This window comes from Manihot esculenta, chromosome 11 (genome assembly GCF_001659605.2).
Source record: "Manihot esculenta cultivar AM560-2 chromosome 11, M.esculenta_v8, whole genome shotgun sequence".
In the NCBI taxonomy this organism is placed as follows: Eukaryota; Viridiplantae; Streptophyta; class Magnoliopsida; order Malpighiales; family Euphorbiaceae; genus Manihot; species Manihot esculenta.
The window spans coordinates 31,348,270-31,363,687 of NC_035171.2; the positions used below are offsets into that span (position 1 = coordinate 31,348,270).

General features: G+C 30.5%; 2 protein-coding genes across 3 annotated transcripts; one reads left to right on the top strand and one right to left on the bottom strand.

The window, feature by feature from the left end:
- Nucleotides 1-2,997: 2,997 nt before the first annotated feature.
- On the bottom strand, nt 2,998-7,287 carry LOC110626441 (RNA polymerase I termination factor). 2 transcript variants are annotated; one of them, XM_043961925.1, is made up of 4 exons: nt 7,130-7,274; nt 6,281-6,429; nt 5,917-6,100; nt 2,998-5,562 (listed from the first exon to the last, which is right to left on the bottom strand). In XM_043961925.1, exons 2-4 carry the CDS (start codon nt 6,332-6,334, stop codon nt 3,278-3,280), a joined length of 2,523 nt encoding a protein of 840 aa, XP_043817860.1. In that variant the 5' UTR covers nt 6,335-6,429; nt 7,130-7,274; the 3' UTR covers nt 2,998-3,277. The 2 variants fall into 2 exon arrangements, with proteins under 2 accessions (XP_043817860.1, XP_021628040.1); XM_021772348.2 differs by lacking the exon at nt 6,281-6,429 and having other exon boundaries at nt 7,130-7,287.
- A 695-nt stretch (nt 7,288-7,982) lies between these two features.
- Nucleotides 7,983-11,464, top strand: LOC110626489 (ruBisCO large subunit-binding protein subunit alpha). The gene is made up of 8 exons (XM_021772408.2): nt 7,983-8,251; nt 8,432-8,615; nt 8,971-9,092; nt 9,233-9,440; nt 9,525-9,670; nt 9,781-10,087; nt 10,346-10,797; nt 10,977-11,464. Exons 1-8 carry the CDS (start codon nt 8,198-8,200, stop codon nt 11,262-11,264), a joined length of 1,761 nt encoding a protein of 586 aa, XP_021628100.1. The 5' UTR covers nt 7,983-8,197; the 3' UTR covers nt 11,265-11,464.
- The last annotated feature ends 3,954 nt before the right edge of the window (nt 11,465-15,418 follow it).

Below are 15,418 nucleotides of genomic sequence, written 5' to 3' on the forward strand. Positions count from 1 at the left end.
ATACCGGAGGATTTGCAATTCTAGGGTTTTTTAAGGTTCATAAAGAAGTTGGGCTTATTTGAATAGAGAGAGAAAGAAATTGAGCTGACAACGTTTGTTTGTCTAATCTGTGAATGTAATCTTCTAGTAGGTTTTGTACAAATGCTCAATGAAATCTTGGGGTGCTCTTCTTTGTAACGGCAAAAATGATGTTAATCTTCTATTGGGCTGTTGCCTTCCATGCATTAACAGCCATTGGATTCAAAGTTGGTGAATCTGTGCTGCTAATCCAATGGCTAATACGCAAGGTAAACTGGCTCTAATTACTTAGGAAGGTGTTTAATGTTTTAGTTTCTTACTGAAAATGGATGATGAGATATGGTAATGTGTGAGTTGTGTTGACGAGGCTTACAATTTTCACAGTTGAGCACTGTTCAGCAACCGCGTTGCGTTAGTATTTTAACCGAATCAAAATATTAATATTTAAAAGTTGAGAGAGTGAATTATTAGAAATTTATTCAATTTTAATTTATTCAACGACTTTTTTAAAATTTATTCAATTTTAATTTAAATATCATGGTGTTGTCTCTAATCTACTATCGCATATTTCTAAGTTAATTACATTAAAATAGCCTTTGTATTTGACATAATTTCATCTTTTCCAATTAAGATTTATTAGATTTTGTATATTTACACAACAAAAAAAATATATTTATGGTAACCCCATTATATATAATTTTTTTTAATTTTTAATTTAATTTAATTTTTAAATTTCAATTTTTTAGATTATATTTTTGAGAAAAATAGGTAGTAAGGAAATGAATATACTATTATTAAAGTAATTATTATTAAGCCTTATATTAGAGTTAGAAGTAAGAAATAAAATAGAAACTAGTCATGAGAATATAGTCCAAAATAAATCTATAAAGGCTCAAGATGAAGCTTGAATCGATTTGATTTGCCTAAAACTTTCAGTTTCTTTTTATTTTTTCGGCAAAAAGAACTTTTAGTTTCTTTAATTAGTTAAGTCCAGTTTCCTTCATAAATCAGTTGAGTTTAATTTGCTAAAAAAAATTAAATTTATATCTTTGAGCACATATAATTAACTAATAATAATCCAATCCAAACATAATTTCTCTCTCTTTAAAATAAAAAATTTCACAATAATTGAATTTAAGTTTTTTTATATTTTTTATTTAAAATATAAAAATAATAATTTTTAATTTAAAAAGTTTTCATTTTAAAAATAATTAATATTTGATTTTTTTTACAAAATAAAATATTTATATATTTAAATATGATTTTGACTAATACAAAATTATTATAATTTTGGAAAACAGCTTGCTTTATATTGGAAATAATAAAATAAATAACTGGCTATATATACAAATGTTATTGGAAAACAGCTTGCTTTATTCACAAATATTTTGGTAATTCCTCATAGGAGATGAATCAAGATAATTTTGAATTATAATTTTAAATTTTTACTTATCTATAATATTTTGAGATTTACAGCGATAACTTAGATATATTTATTATATTAAAAATTAATTTTAAATTGATTTTTTTAAATAATTTAATTCAATTTAATTTTTTGAATTGAGTTTTTGAGAAAAATAGATGAAAATGAATTGGATAGTTTAAGTAATTATTATTAAGCCTCAAATTAAAGTAAATAATGAGAAATAGTCTAAAAAGGCTCAGCTGAAGATTGAATCAATTTGATTCGCCAAAACTTTCAGTTTCTTTAGTTAATTTCAGTTTCCTTCGTGTTTTGTTTCAGATTAATTTGCTAAAAAACTTAAGTTTATTTATTTTTTGATTTTTCAAAATCAATGGATACTTGCTCATAATTAATCGCATAAAAAAAATTCCACAAATAAAAAATTAATATTTTTATCATTCTATAATTTTTATTTATCTTTTTTATCTCAAAATTATTATTCAATTTTCTTTTTAAATTATAATAATATATAAATTGATTATTATAATTTTATTTTATTTTATTTTATTTTAAAAAAAATTTCAAAATATATTTCATATTTAATAAAATTTAATATATTTAATAAAAATGTAATTAAAAAAACTATACTTTTTAATATATATGGAAAAGTAAATTAAAAAAATTATGAAAACGGAAGAAATAATAATGAAGCATTTCCATAGAAATTTCAATTTGTTACATAATTGATATTAATCCAAACATAATTCTATTTTAAGACTTCTTTTGTTGGGCATGTTTTGCACCTACGAACTCCAAAACAACTAGTTTAAACTTAACCTGATAACAAGAGCATATAATTAAACTCTAGAAGTTTCTAAATTCAATACCCTAATCCCTTATCACCTTTTTTTTTTTTTAAAAAAAAAAAAAAAAAAAAAAAAAAAGCATTCGTTTAGCTTTGTTTACATAATGTCCATTTTTAGATATGGAAAAAATTATTGAAAGACTGAAAAAATCCCAGTTGTGCATTTAAAAAGTTGGTCTGAAGCCATGCATGGAAATCAGATTTGGTAATTGGTAATTTATTTGCAGAACAATGCTCTGAACAAACATACTGAATTCCAATCTAGAGCTATCACCCAGATTTTTTTTTTCTGATCCTTTAAAAATATCCAATCCAATTTAAATGCCAGAAAAATAATTATATAATAATTGAACAATTCTTAAAAATTTAGCAGGAAGCCTACAGGAGAATTTGAATAAATGCCTTCTTAAATAAGAATAAGAGATTCAACAACAATCCTGTCTATCACTTGCTGACTTCTATATGGCCTCCTCAAACCAGCCAACAAGAAGTGATCTTGTGATGCAAATTTCAGCAAAGAGAAGGCAAAATGAGGGAAAATGAACAGATTCAGTTCCTCATCCCATGTTAATGCAATAACCAAATTATGGATGAGAATCAATCAGCCTACAGAGAACAGACTCTCCAAGTTTTTCTTTCCTCAGCAGTGGAGATTCAAAAAACAACGAAATACAGTTCTGCCAATAAAAATTAAGGAAATGACCACATAGAAACAATAAGAAAGTATTAAATAATATCATACAAACGGTTTTTCTCCAAATAATGAGGGCTCTTCTCTCTCATATTGTCTTCATCTAGGAAATGGTTTCTCAGCTTGTGCAATAAATTTCATTTTGCTACATGAAATTTTTACAATCAGGGGCAGTAAAAACTTTACAGAGCACATAACAACCCACTTTTCCAAGCTCTACATAGATGGCAACAGCTTTAGGCTTCAAAAGATTGTAAAAGAGCCCAGAAAAAAACAAACATGTCACAGAACCATAAACTCAAGTAACCAGAGGTTTGCTATAGTAGGCCTCTCTTGCTTCAAGAACATCTGGGCAGTAACGCTGCATAAGAACTTCAACCTGGTCAGCAAATGACTTATTCCCATGATCACCAAGGTGTTTGACCATTTGGTTCCATCTCTTTCGGCACACATCACCAGATCTATGCTCCAGCAGATTGTCCCAGTCCACATCTTCCATGCAGCAAGCATCCAAGTCATAGAGCGCAATCACAAGTCGATAGTCATCTACATCCAGCCATTGACCTTCAGCTACCATAGGTGAAGTTAATTGGTTATACCATTTCATGCAGCACATAGGAGTAGTTCTGCTTCCCAGCTTGTCACTGATTGCTGTCCAACAGATATTATCTCTCAACATTCCATGTTTGGATGATCTAACTTCCTCAAAAGCTTTCATTCGCAAATCCATGTTCACCAGATCAAATAATGTCTGGTACTCCTCTTGGGACCATCTCCCTCTTTTCCTATTGGCAAGTTTTATTCTACGCCATGCATCCTTCACATGAATCCTGTGTTTGCCAAGTGCTTCAGCCAAAGTTTTCCATTCAGCTCCATATTTCTCATGAAACTTATGCACTATTTCGTACTCTTCTGGGGTCCAAGAACGTCTTTCATCCCTTTCAAACAAGATATGGGCTCGATAATAAACACTAATATATGGCCTCCAAGGTAAGGCTTCCCCTATTTCTTTCCAACAATTTTTAATTTCAGGATGCTTTTTACAGTTGAGAACCATCTTTAGGCCTTCTTCACCTAATCCACGAGCATTAATGTAGTTCAAAACAGCCTCTTTAACCATCTCATCTTCCTCATGTGAGAAACGCTTCCCCTGCACCAATTCCTTTTTCTGAACAGTCTCACCACTTTGACAATCAGATAAAGGGAAAACCTCCACCTCTTCAGAAAAGCTTACTCTCTTAGATGTCCCTTTTGGTGTAGACCTTTCCGATGGATTGTTAGCCTTAAAACCTTTGCCAACTCTCTGTTTTCTTTCACTACCTTTTCTTTCTAAACCATTTTCAGCAGACTTGACCTTCTTCTTCTTCTTCTTGACTTTCTTAACAGCATGGTCTTCTATTTTCCCACCACTTGCCTCACTTTCAATTGCATATTCATTACCTTCATTTTCTCCAATTGGATTGTTTTTGTTACCTAATTTCCCATCCATTCCTTCTTGAGATGCAGTTTCCAAACAAAAATTATCCTTTTTCTTTTTCTTACTCTTCTTCCTTGAATGCTCAACCTCTTCCATGATATTTCCATTTGCAATATATTTTTGGTTACTTCCATCAATGATTATCTTAGTATCACTGACATCTTTCTCCACATCTTCAGAAAAGCTTACTCTCTTAGATGTCCCTTTTGGTGTAGACCTTTCTGATGGATTGTTAGCCTCAGAACCTTTGCCGATTCTCTGTTTTCTTTCACTACCTTTTCCTTTTAAACCATTTTCAGCAGACTTCCGTTTCTTCTTCTTCTTGACTTTCTTAATAGCATGGTCTTTTATTTTCCCACCACTTGCCTCACTTTCAATTGAATATTCATTGCCTTCATTTTCTCCAATTAGATTGTTTTGGTTACCTAATTTCCCATCCATTCCTTCTTGAGATGCAGCTTCCAAATAAACATCATCCTTTTTCTTTTTCTTACTCTTCTTCCTTGAATGCTCAACCTCTTCCATGACATCTCCATCCAACTTATTTTCATTTGCAACATTTTTTTGGTCACTTTCAGCAATCATTATCTCAGTATCACTGACATCCTTCTCTCTCTTCCTTTTCTTTCTCTTTTTTTCATCTTTTCTACCATCTTCTGCATAAAGAGCCTGTGCAGCTACATTTTCATCTTCAGCCAAATCAATGTTATCTCCATCTTCCTCCATCAGTTTTGGTGATTTAGACTCCACATCAAGATTATGCTTCTGCTTCTTTTTCTTCCTCTCCTTCATTGGAGACTCAACATAGTCCACGATAATTTCATCCAAATGATCCCTTCCAGTTTTATTTTTATCTTTCTTCTTTTTCTTCTTAGGCTTATTTTTCCTACCCACCTCATAATTGCTCTCCACATCCATCTTGTCATCCTTTTGCAAGCTCGTCTTCTTGCCTACTCCAGTGTGCACCTCCTTCAAAACCTTTTTACTTTCGATAACTTCCCCACCAGCATTCTCCATGGGATCAGGTAACTCAATAGCTCGAGCAATTGTTACTCCATCGTTGACTACTTTGGGACTTCCAAACTCATCCAAGACAACATTTCTCCCTTCAAGATCCCAAAAAATAAAAAATCAAATCAAATCATTAACCATCAATAACAGCATGCTACAAATTTCAATCAGCCAGTCTCCTTAGATGTGGAAAATAACAAACAACTCCGCATTTTTGTAAGTTAGTCCTATAAACAAACTTGGTCCTCATCTGACGTTTTACCTCAAATTTTTATCTTAATTTTCATTTGACTTAAAATTACAGCTAAGTAAACCAAATTTTAACTTCAAGCATATATCGCGTGTTCTAAGCCCTGCCTTTTCTACATCTCTTAGAGCAATTTGAGCTCTGAGCAGGATAAGTAATCTATGACAGTATCAACAGTGGTGATACCAGGCAAAGAAGTTACCTCTAGGACCAAGAGTAAGCCCCACAGCATCAGCAAGCTTATCAATGCCAGACTGAAGCGTAGTCCTCGAGTTCTGGTCAAAGGCAATATCTTTGGCATTAGCTCGCACTATAAATCTTCTGACTGATTGCCCATAATTCTGTCTTCCATTATGCTGGTGATTTACTCTCCTCCTCAATCTCCCCTGCAATTCAAATGACCATACAGTTACAACCACATCAAAACAGAAGTGAAAACCCAGAAGAACCTTTACATTTCCTCTCGGTTCTCTCCGATTTCCAGCCAGAAACAACAAACATCAAGATTTTCTCCAAATTTCCAGGCAAACAATCAGAAAACTCAAATACCAGCAACCCAGCAATACCTGTTTGGGAGAGCAAAGAATGGAAGCTGAAGAGACAGCATTAGAAGATGCCATTTCCAGAATCACCACGAAAGAAAGTAGGGTTTTGTGGTTTAAGCTGGAGGTTGGTGGTGTGTGTGAGGATAAGGAGAGCAGCGAAAGTTTGAGAGCTGATAAGAGAGGCGATTAGGGTTTAGTTTTATTGAGACAGATTAAATTGCCAATTCAACCAATTTTGATAAATAAGATAACCAATCACTTAATAGAAACTCCAGTATTAAGTTGCCAATTTTACAACCTCAATAGCTTAAAATGTGCTAAAAGACCACATTTCAAAAGGGGTTTTATCACAAACCATCCAAAGCATTTCCAAAACCAGCAGAAGCAGTTGCTCAATAACAATCTAAAGGGCAATCCAAAAGCATAAGCTTATCTACAAGCCAAAATAGCTTTCAACATTTCCACAACACCTAATGCGCACCAGAGAGAGAGAGAGAGAGAGAGAGAGAGAGAGAGAGAGATCATCACCTCCAATTCAACCAAAAACCTAAACAGCATATAACTAAAAACCTAAAAAGCTTTTAAAACCTAAATAAAGGATACCCTCAGAACCTCTGAATGCAACTAACACGATTTTGGGCCTCGGTTGCGAGACGACCACAAAATACAATAAAATAATCAAAGTTGCAAACAAACTCTAAATGCTAAAATACACAGATCAAGGAAAACACAGTTAAGGTGAATGGGTTAAAGCACATGCATCCCTATGAATCGCAACGAAAACCAAAGGCCGCATCAACACAATTTCTTCTAGAAAACAGAGTACAGATCTAAAGAGACGAAACAAAAAGTTAAAATTTCCGGCCTTACCTCGTTAACAAACAGCCGTCAAATTAGCAATTGAAAATTTACCGGGGCGCACATTCAATTTTCCAGAGAGCTAGCAATTGCCTGTATACAGAGGAGGCCGAGAACTGGCGCTACCATGAAAGAATGTTAAAATCGCGGAAGTTTCAAGTTAAGTGCAGTCGTTTTACAATATCGTAAAAACTATAAAAATTAATTTAATTTTAAGGAAATTTTATATTTGCAAGATGGTTTTCGGTTAGTTTGTTCTTACTGTAAAATTCTCAAATATAGTTTAAAGTTTAGAAACTTTATATTTTATTTTATCAATATATAATAAGTGAATTTTTTTTAATTTCTTTAAGCAGTTATTTTACAGATAATATTTTAAATTAATGAAATTTTAAAAATACATAAATATAGTCTGTTTTATAATTAATATAATAAAATTATATTCCTACAAAGTATTATTATTTTTTTACTATTTGGATAAATTTTTAGAAAATAAATTATTGATAAAAAATAATGTATGGCTGATAAAATAATATATAAATTTAATATTTAAATTTTATTATTTTTTTTTGAAAATGTAAAATATCAAAATTTAACCACTAACTAGTACAAAAGTTTTACTCAAAAGGTTAAACATAAACACGGACAAATATATGTGTAATAATATTAAAATAATAATTTAACTTTGTCCTTTAAATTTTTTCTCTATTTTTAAATTTAAAAAAATTATAATTAATTATATCTTGTTAATATTTTTTTATTATTTAGGAAAAAAATTGTAGCACTAATCGAGTGCGTGCACAGTGCACCCGCACACGCATTCCTCAAATTGTGGCTCGGGGGTGGTTGAGCCGTTGAGCTCAGCAGCGAACCAAGAACCAAACAAGCACACTCTGGAACTCTCAACGGTTCTACGAACTCTACAGAATCTTCTCGAAGCCAATCTGTCTCAATAAAACTAAACCCTAATCGCCTCTCTTATCAGCTCTCGAACTTTGGCTGCTCTCCTTATCCTCACACACACCACCAACCTCCAGCTTAAACCACAAAACCCTGCTTTCTTTCGTGGTGATTCTGGAAATGGCAACTTCTAATGCTGTCTCTTCAGCGTCCATTCTTTGCTCTCCCAAACAGGTATTGCTGGGTTGCTGGTATTTGAGTTTTCTGATTGTTTGCCTAGAAATTCGGAGAAGATCTTGATGTTTGTTGTTTCTGGCTGGAAATCGGAGAGAACCGAGAGGAAATGTAAAGGTTCTTCTGGGTTTTCACTTCTGTTTTGATGTGGTTGTAACTGTATGGTCATTTGAATTGCAGGGGAGCTTGAGGAGGAGAGTAAATCACCAGCATAATCAAAGACTGAATTATGGGCAATCAGTCAGAAGATTTACAGTGCGAGCTAATGCCAAAGATATTGCCTTTGACCAGAACTCGAGGACTGCGCTTCAGTCTGGCATTGATAAGCTTGCTGATGCTGTGGGGCTTACTCTTGGTCCTAGAGGTAACTTCTTTGCCTGGTATCACCACTGTTGATGCTGTCATAGATTACTTATCCTGCTGAGAGCTCAAATTGCTCTAAGAGATGTAGAAAAGGCGGGGCTTAGAACACGCGATATATGCTTGAAGTTAAATTTTGGTTTACTTAGCTGTAATTTTAAGTCAAATGAAAATTAAGATAAAAATTTGAGGTAAAACGTCAGATAAGGACCAAGTTTGTTTATAGGACTAACTTACTAAAATGCAGAGTTGTTTGTTCCTTTCCACATCTAAGGAGACTGGCTGATTGAAATTTGTAGCGTGCTGTTATTGATGGTTAATGATTTGATTTGATTTTTTTATTTTTTGGGATCTTGAAGGGAGAAATGTTGTCTTGGATGAGTTTGGAAGTCCCAAAGTAGTCAACGATGGAGTAACAATTGCTCGAGCTATTGAGTTACCTGATCCCATGGAGAATGCTGGCGCAGCTCTGATAAGGGAGGTAAGACAATGCCTCCCCTAACTCACATAGTAGTTTACTCATTTCCACATCGTTTCTTGTCATCTTTACTAAAATTGAATTTATATGGCGTACGACTTTAGAATTAGTACACTGATTTGTTTTGAATTTGTGGGATGAAGGTTGCAAGTAAAACTAATGACTCTGCTGGCGATGGGACAACAACTGCTTCTGTCCTTGCGCGGGAAATAATCAAACTTGGGCTTTTAAGTGTTACCTCAGGTGCCAATCCAGTCTCAATAAAAAAGGGCATTGAGAAAACTGTACACGGTCTGATAGAAGAGCTAGAAAAGAAGGCTAGGGCTGTTAAAGGCCGTGATGACATCAAAGGTATTGTATTCTCTCACAATTAAAGTGCTAAAATGCATACTTTTGACTTAATTGATTTGTAACTGGATTTTATCATGCCTCCAGCTGTTGCAACCATTTCTGCTGGAAATGATGAGCTTATTGGGACCATGATTGCTGATGCAATTGACAAGGTTGGGCCTGATGGTGTTTTGTCAATTGAATCGTCATCCTCATTTGAGACAACAGTGGAAGTTGAAGAAGGAATGGAGGTGTGCGCCCCCCTCCCCCCCTTCCCCTTTTTCTGTCTTCAGTCCATGAGTATATGCTAATTCTAGTGTTTGGTGTCTAAAAATTTATACTTCATTCTTGTCTATTGCAGATAGACAGAGGTTACATTTCCCCTCAATTTGTAACAAATCCTGAAAAGCTAATTTGTGAATTCGAGAATGCAAGAGTGTTGATTACAGATCAAAAAATTTCGGCAATCAAAGACATAATTCCTCTGCTAGAGAAGACCACTCAATTGAGAGCACCTTTACTTATAATTGCTGAGGATGTTACTGGGGAGGCTTTGGCTACACTTGTTGTAAACAAGCTGCGGGGTATCCTTAATGTTGCTGCCATCAAAGCTCCTGGATTTGGTGAGAGGAGAAAGGCTATGCTTCAGGACATTGCCATTCTAACAGGTAATGTTTTGCTGCCTAACAGTAAAGATGTCCTATCAGAGCCCTCGAGTTTAGTGCCACATTTTGTCAATCAAATATTTGCATCTGATTTTGCTACAAGTAGCCGAAATAGACAGCTAGAATGTGGCACTAGGATTGTGTCAAGAAGACATTAATTGTTCATTACCTATTTCCTTTCAGTTGCATTAGTAATGAATTGTCTATATATTTATGTTATTGGTTGTTGCTAATTTTCTTTTGGGTTTTCCTGCTTTTTAGGAGCTGAGTTCCAAGCCAGCGATCTGGGTTTGCTTATTGAGAACACTTCAGTTGAGCAGCTTGGTTTGGCTAGGAAAGTAACCATAACCAAGGACTCCACCACCATTATTGCTGATGTTGCATCCAAGGATGAGTTACAAGCTAGGATTGCACAGTTGAAAAAGGAGTTGTCTGAGACAGATTCTGTTTATGACACGCAGAAGCTAGCTGAGAGGATTGCTAAATTGTCTGGTGGGGTTGCTGTTATCAAAGTGGGGGCTGCAACTGAGACTGAGCTTGAAGACCGTAAACTCCGAATTGAGGATGCCAAGAATGCAACATTTGCTGCAATAGAGGAGGGTATTGTCCCTGGTGGTGGTACCGCATTGGTTCATCTCTCAACTCATGTTCCTGCAATCAAGGACAAAATTGAAGATGCTGAGGAGCGGTTAGGTGCGGACATTGTGCAGAAGGTAATGTTAGTTAATTTTAGATGCATGTCAGATATTTACGAAAGACTAAACTCCTCTCCTAGATTCTGCTCTTACAGGATCAGGAGTGGGTTATACATAAATTCTCTCCGAGGTTCTTAAGTTATTTTGTAGACCTTTATTTTTAGTTGCCTGTACTAACTGCCTGCATTTTCACATAGGCACTGGTAGCACCAGCGTCATTGATAGCTCAGAATGCTGGAATTGAAGGTGAGGTGGTTGTGGAGAAGATAAAGACTAGCGAATGGGAGATTGGGTATAATGCCATGACAGACAAGTATGAGAACTTGGTGGAGGCTGGAGTTATTGATCCAGCTAAGGTTACCAGATGTGCTCTCCAGAATGCAGCATCAGTTGCTGGAATGGTGCTGACCACTCAGGCAATTGTGGTGGAAAAGCCTAAGCCTAAGGCACCAGCTGCTGCTCCTCCACAAGGTCTTACAGTGTAATCACAGTAAATTTTAACACTAGTTAGGATCTTCTAGGTGATCTACTGAGTGTTTTGTGGTGGTGAGTGAGGATCAAGCCCCTTTTTTGAACAGAGTAATGTGTTGTCATTGATAAATTGCATAAATTTTCCATCTCCAAAACGTGTAGGGATTCATAATGTTGTTATTATCTGATGATTTCTCACTCTTTTTGGCAAAAAGTACGAGGAGCTTAAGCTTCAGGTGGCAAGCATTTTTTAAAATGATTGAACTCTCTTTGATTGAATCTTTTAGCATGTTAAAGCTTACAAACAGCATTTACTGCCAACATCCGAGCAACTGATATGGATCTGGCCAATCTTTTTACCATGAGAAGCGATCACAGTTCAATATATATATATATGTGGAGGGCATGTGTTTGAGAAAGACATGGGCCAATGGGTCAAAACCAGTATGAGAGTTTTCAGTAGTCTCACTTGGGCCATCCTGATGGTTGAACAGTGCTCCCAAAAGTCCACAAGAAAAGCCACGAAAAATAAGACGAAGTTATTAATAAATAAAATTAACAGCAGCACAACATGTATATATATATATATATATATATATATATATATATAATATTTAGCCTATTAAATTTTTGATTATAATAGGTAATATTCAAGAAGGCATCAAAAGCATAAGGTAATCTATGAACATGACCATAGAGCAATTAAAAAATTAGAGATTCAGAAAAAATCATAATAAAAAAAAAAGTATAAAGAGAAAGGAGGAATAATGAATTTAGGAGAGGCAATGATAATGTGGCAAGGGTGATGTTGGGGCTGGGATCTCCACATTGAAAATGTGAAATTCCATTAAATAACTGAATGCCACCATCCCTTTGTTTTTTATTTGCAGATAAACTTTCATCATTAACAATTTTGATACTCCGACGACTCTACTTTTTGGAAATTTTTGCATATCTTAGCGCTTTTTTTTCATAAATATATTTGTTTATTTTTAAAAACTTATATATTAAAAAATATTTTTCATATTTTTTTTATTTACAATGCTTAAAAAATTAATAAAAATATTTTTTAAAAAAAAATAAAATTATTCTTACACATTAAAATTTTATTAATACTTCTATACACAAATTTATTAATATATTTTTTTAAATTAAAATTATAGCTCCATTTATTTTATAAAAATTATTTTTAAAAAAAATATTTTTTACATTTTCGGTTATTTAAAATATTAAAAAATTAATTAACAAAAAATATTTTCAGAAAATGCTTATTTTTTAGAAGAGAGAATCATTTTATGTAATTAATGAATTTTATTAGTACTTTCATATATAAATTTATTAATATATTTTATTTTTTAAAATAAAATTAAATAATAAAAAATAAATTATTTTATTAAAAATAATTTTTGAAAAATATTTATTTAAAAAATATTTTTCAAATATAAATTATTTTCCGTCAAATAAACACAAGTTAAATAATAAAAAATAAATTATCTTAGATAATACTTTTCATTAAAAAAAATTATGAAACAAAAATACTTTTCAAAAAAATATTTATTACATTTAAATACAAACTATTTTCTTAAATAAATGGAGTTTTATTTTTAAATTCAAAAGTATATTTTTTAGTTTAATCTCGGATAAAATTTAAAAAGTGATTATTACACATTTAATTTTATATTAAAATAAGTTATTAATAAATAAGTTACACCTCAATTTAATTTCCATTATTTTACTTCTTCAATCAAATATTTTTGTTGATTAGGCGAAGTTGACAGCACATTAAACAGAGTCTAATTGATCGGAAGCCATGTGATGGAAAATTTTTGAAAATATAAATCTTATCTTTTCATATTATTTAGTTATTTAGTTTTCATCCATTTAATAGTAAAAACTAAATAATTATTTAGTTTAAAATTATAAAAATTAAATAATTATATTTTAAATAATAAATATTAATTAAAAATAAGAGTATTTTAATTATTTTACATATTACTAACTGTTTTTATAAACAAAACAATTAAAAAGTTAACTATTTAAATTGAAAGATACTAAATAGTTAATAATTTTTAAAAATAAGGACTATTTAATATATTTTTAAAATTAATAGAATTAAATAATTAATTATAATTTTGTTGGATTATTATGATACTTTTAAATAATTAATGATATCTAAAAATCAACCTTATGAATTCCAAGAAGGAAATTAATCATTAATTAAGTAAATTGATGGTCTAAAATTAAGGTATCATAATTAAAAGGATTAAACTGCAATTTAGACTCTAATAGTGAAAATCACATATTAGTTCCTATACGTTTACCAGTCAGTTATTTAGTTTTTGTAATTTTAGAAAACTAAAAATTTAATCTTTATATAGCTTCACAATTTAATCCCTCTAATTTCATACCTTCCAATAATTTAGTCTTATTGTTTAAATATATACAATAAATTAATCATTGAATTAAATGATACAAAAATAATTACTTAGCTATATTTTCACAGTAGGAACTAATTTATTATTTTTTAAAAAAATATAAAAACTAAATAACTATTTTTAAAAAAATACATATAACATTGATACAATATTGTTGAGAATGAAATTTTCAATTAAAAATAAACAAAACTAAAAAAATGAATATAACTTATTGTATTGCAATTTAACTAGTTATTTTAATATATAAAGCAACTCAATTATTTATATAAATTCATATAAAATTAATTAATTCTCTTCAAATTTAACAAATATAAAATATATTACTAACTAAATTATTTATAAAAACCCATATAAAATAAATTAATATTTAATATATCCAACACTCTCTTTAAATTTAACATATATATAATAATATTACTTTAAAAATTAAGTCTCTGTTTGTTTATAAAAAATAATTTATATTGAAAATATTCTTTATAAAAAATAATTTTCAATAAAACAAGTTAGAGTCATTTTCTTTAAAATGATTTAATTTTTTTATTAATTAATTTTTTTAAATATTTTAAATAGCAAAAAATATGAAAAATAATATTCTGAAAATTTTTTCTATAAAACAAATGGAGCCTAAGAATTAATTTGTTGCTATTCTTTTTTCCATGAATTAACATCAATTGACACTAAAATCATAGGCAATTGGCATTCCCATCTTGCTAGGGTATTTGCAAAACGAAAAATTCCCATGTGACATTTCCGGTCAATTGATGGCACTCCATATTTTTTCAGGTTGAAAAATTCTCACCAACCAAAGAAGCTTCACCGTCCATGCGATGGTCAAAAGTATATGTAATTTATTTATAAATTTAAGTAGTTAATTCAGAAATTTTAATAAAATTAATATATTTAATTTGTTTAATTAGTATTTTAATTTAATTTTTTTATAAATTTAAAAAATATTGTTTTTATTTCATTTTATTTTTATGGGAATAAATTACTTTATGAAAAATAAACTTTCCAATAAACAGATAGTTTGACCCAAATGATATCTTAAATTCAAGTTCTATTTCTCTGTCACTCACAAAAAAAGAAAAAAAGAAAAAAAAAAAAGCTTTCGCATCAATTTAGTCAAATATAAAGTCAATTAGCACTCCCGGATTAATTTCCAACAAATTTTATTAAAATGAAAATAAATTAAAATTAGTTAAAATTATAGCCCTGGCTAAGACAAATTTAAAAAGTTAATTTTTAAACAATAAATGTAAGATACATTTATTATACTTAATTTTTTAAATGTAAAGTTTAAATTAGATAACTATTTTATTAATATAAAATAAGATTATATTATGATTTATTATTAATTTTTAAAATTTAATTTAATTTTTAAACTATAATAATGATTAATATAAAATATTTAATTTTATTATTTAAAATTTTAAATATAAATATAAATTCACGTGATTATTTAAATTTTATTATTTAACATGTATTTTTAGTCTATTAAATTAAAAATAAATTATATTTTTATCATGTTAGTTTATTATGGCATAAAGTGATTCAATGCATATTTATTCTGCATATGAGAATTATACTTTTAATTTTATTTAAGAGATAAAAGTATCGAATTATTTATTTAACGGTGGTTATTATTTTTATTGATAAACAATAAATTTATTTGATGTAAATTTTTATATAAATTCAATTTACTCTTAATTTAAGACACACGGATATAAATTTTA